This window comes from Varanus komodoensis, unplaced genomic scaffold, assembly GCF_004798865.1.
Source record: "Varanus komodoensis strain SLA01 unplaced genomic scaffold, ASM479886v1 scaffold523, whole genome shotgun sequence".
Classification (NCBI taxonomy): Eukaryota; Metazoa; Chordata; class Lepidosauria; order Squamata; family Varanidae; genus Varanus; species Varanus komodoensis.
The window spans coordinates 28483-30729 of record NW_025336118.1 but is presented as its reverse complement, the minus strand read 5'-3'; the positions used below and the strand labels follow the sequence as shown (position 1 = coordinate 30729).

The following is a 2247-nucleotide window of genomic DNA, read 5'->3' as shown; positions in this document are numbered from 1 at the left end:
CTGCAATTCTCCTCTGGCAATTCATTGTGGGGGAAAGGTCTGTTCCCGATGGAGAATGTCATATTCAGTTCCTGTCCTGTCCTCTCACCTGCGGTACTGCCATTGCAGCTTTCTATCTGCCCATTATCATCATGGGTATTTTCTACTGGCAAATCTCTCGGGCCAGCAAAAGCAGGATGACAAAAGACAAAAAAGAGGGTGGCCAAAACCAGGATCCAGTTGCTCCAAGTTTGGTCCAAGGTAAAATAGTGAAGCCAAACAATAACAACATCCCTGCCAATGAAGATGGGATAGATCACAGTAAAATAAAGAAAGGTAAAGCCACTGGAGAATCAGTGGCAGGAAATTGTGCTACTGCAGAGGAAAAGGAAAGTTCCAATGACTCCACCTCTGTCAGCGTTGTAGCTTCCAATGTGAAAGAGGATGAAGCCATCAAGGAGGACACCAGGGCTTCTGTCTCCCAAGCCAATGCCAAAGGGGAGCACTCCAAATGGACACGCATTAAGGTGCTCACCACATCTCCTAAGGCTGACTGCACTGACACCACCAACACCACTGTGGAGATTGTAGGCACCGATGGGCCGAATGGAGATGAGAAGCAAAATGTTGTAGCACGTAAGATTGTCAAAATGGCTAAGCAGCCTGCAAAAAAGGATACACCTCCATCGAGAGAGAAGAAAGTGACCAGGACTATCTTGGGCATTTTACTGGCCTTCATCATTACCTGCACACCATATGATGTCATGGCACTCATCCACAGCTTCTGTGCCTCATGCATCCCCAAGACAGCATGGACAATTGGCTACTGGCTATGTTACATTAACAGCATGATCAACCCTGCCTGCTATGCGCTCTGCAATGCCACTTTCAAGAAAACCTTTAAACACCTCCTTCTGTGTAATTACAAGAACACAGGAGCCACAAGGTGAAGCTGGGGAGAGAAAAAATGGGCGTTCCAAGTTTTATATTTGCAATTAAGAAAGTACATAAAGATCAATGGCACAACACTTTATGCTCTAGTGTGAAACGCAAAAGGCTAGAGGACATGGGAGCAGGGCCTTCCACCTCTGACATCTGCGCTTCAAAGACAAGAGAGTTTCTGTCCTTCGGGGGTAGGAAAGGGCAACAAGGCCAGCTGAGGAGATGAACTTGAGGCGGCACTCCCTACTTTCCAGTCTCATGCAGAAGGGCTTTGAATGCAATTCTCTTTGAGCCCAGCCCCCATCCCAAGGAACACCTCTTACGCAAAGCCTGTTTGGGGCGGCCTAGCAAGGAGAGGAGTTGCACAAAAGCACTAGCAGGACAAGGAGCTGAAGAACATCCTGGGAGATTGTCAGTTCTTCTGATGTAACAGCCGTTTATATCTGGGTCCATGTTCGCCTGAAAGTGGGAGAGAGAGAAGCAAAACCCTTCGACAATGCGTATCTACATGAAAGTGCAAATACCTGGAAGGGAAAAACACAGCAATCCAACCAGCGCAACTGATCCAATGAGAAGGGGGCACAGAGGGGGAGAGGGAAGGGCTGGATGTTCATGTTTGCCTCTCTCTTCTTGCTTTGCATTGCATTAGAGACATGGAAGCCTTCCCTCCCAGTGGACCCAGTTTCAGCCCCACTTCGAAGGATGTGCTGCACTCTTCCCTTCATAATTGAGTGGGGCTTCGAAGTGCTGGCACCTGGCTTGGATTGCAGCCTGTGCCTGGGAGCTCCTGGTCCACTGCAGCTTCTCTTTTGCGCTTGAGAGCAGCTATCCATGCTGCTCCATGATGGGGGATGCCAATTCTCAAACAGGTTCTCCCCCATGGAGCACCATGGATAGCTCCTCACAAGACCAGCAGAGATACCGTGTGGGAATTCATCCCTGCCTCGCCGCATTCATGCTGTGGCTAGGCACGCTAGTATTGTAATTTACCAGCCAATAGCATTGCAACTTACCCAGCCAATAGCATTGTACTTCACCTGTGTAACCATATAAGGCTTGTGACCATATATAGCAATAAGTACGCTTCCTGTTTCCTGCGCCTGCGCATAAGTAATCAGTAAGCATTTTGAATCCTGCGCTTGCGCACAATGATTAGGGAGTTGGCTGATTAACTCGATGGCGATTGGTGTAGGCAAATACAAATGTAACAATCTGTGAATTAATAAAAAGGGGCTGCCGGTGGTGAGGAAGGAGGACATCTTTAGGAGGACATCTTTAGGAGGACATCTTTAAGAGGACATTTTAGGAATTCTTCCTAAAATGTCC

General features: G+C 48.0%; 1 protein-coding gene across 1 annotated transcript in view; it reads left to right on the top strand.

Moving 5' to 3' along the window:
- LOC123032042 (muscarinic acetylcholine receptor M2-like) overlaps positions 1-929 on the top strand; it is a 1402-nt gene extending 473 nt beyond the window's left edge. Inside the window, 1 exon segment of the mRNA XM_044447663.1 lies at positions 1-929. This exon segment is cut by the window's left edge and continues 173 nt beyond it. Coding sequence (XP_044303598.1) covers positions 1-929 — 929 coding nt within the window.
- Positions 930-2247: the final 1318 nt, after the last annotated feature.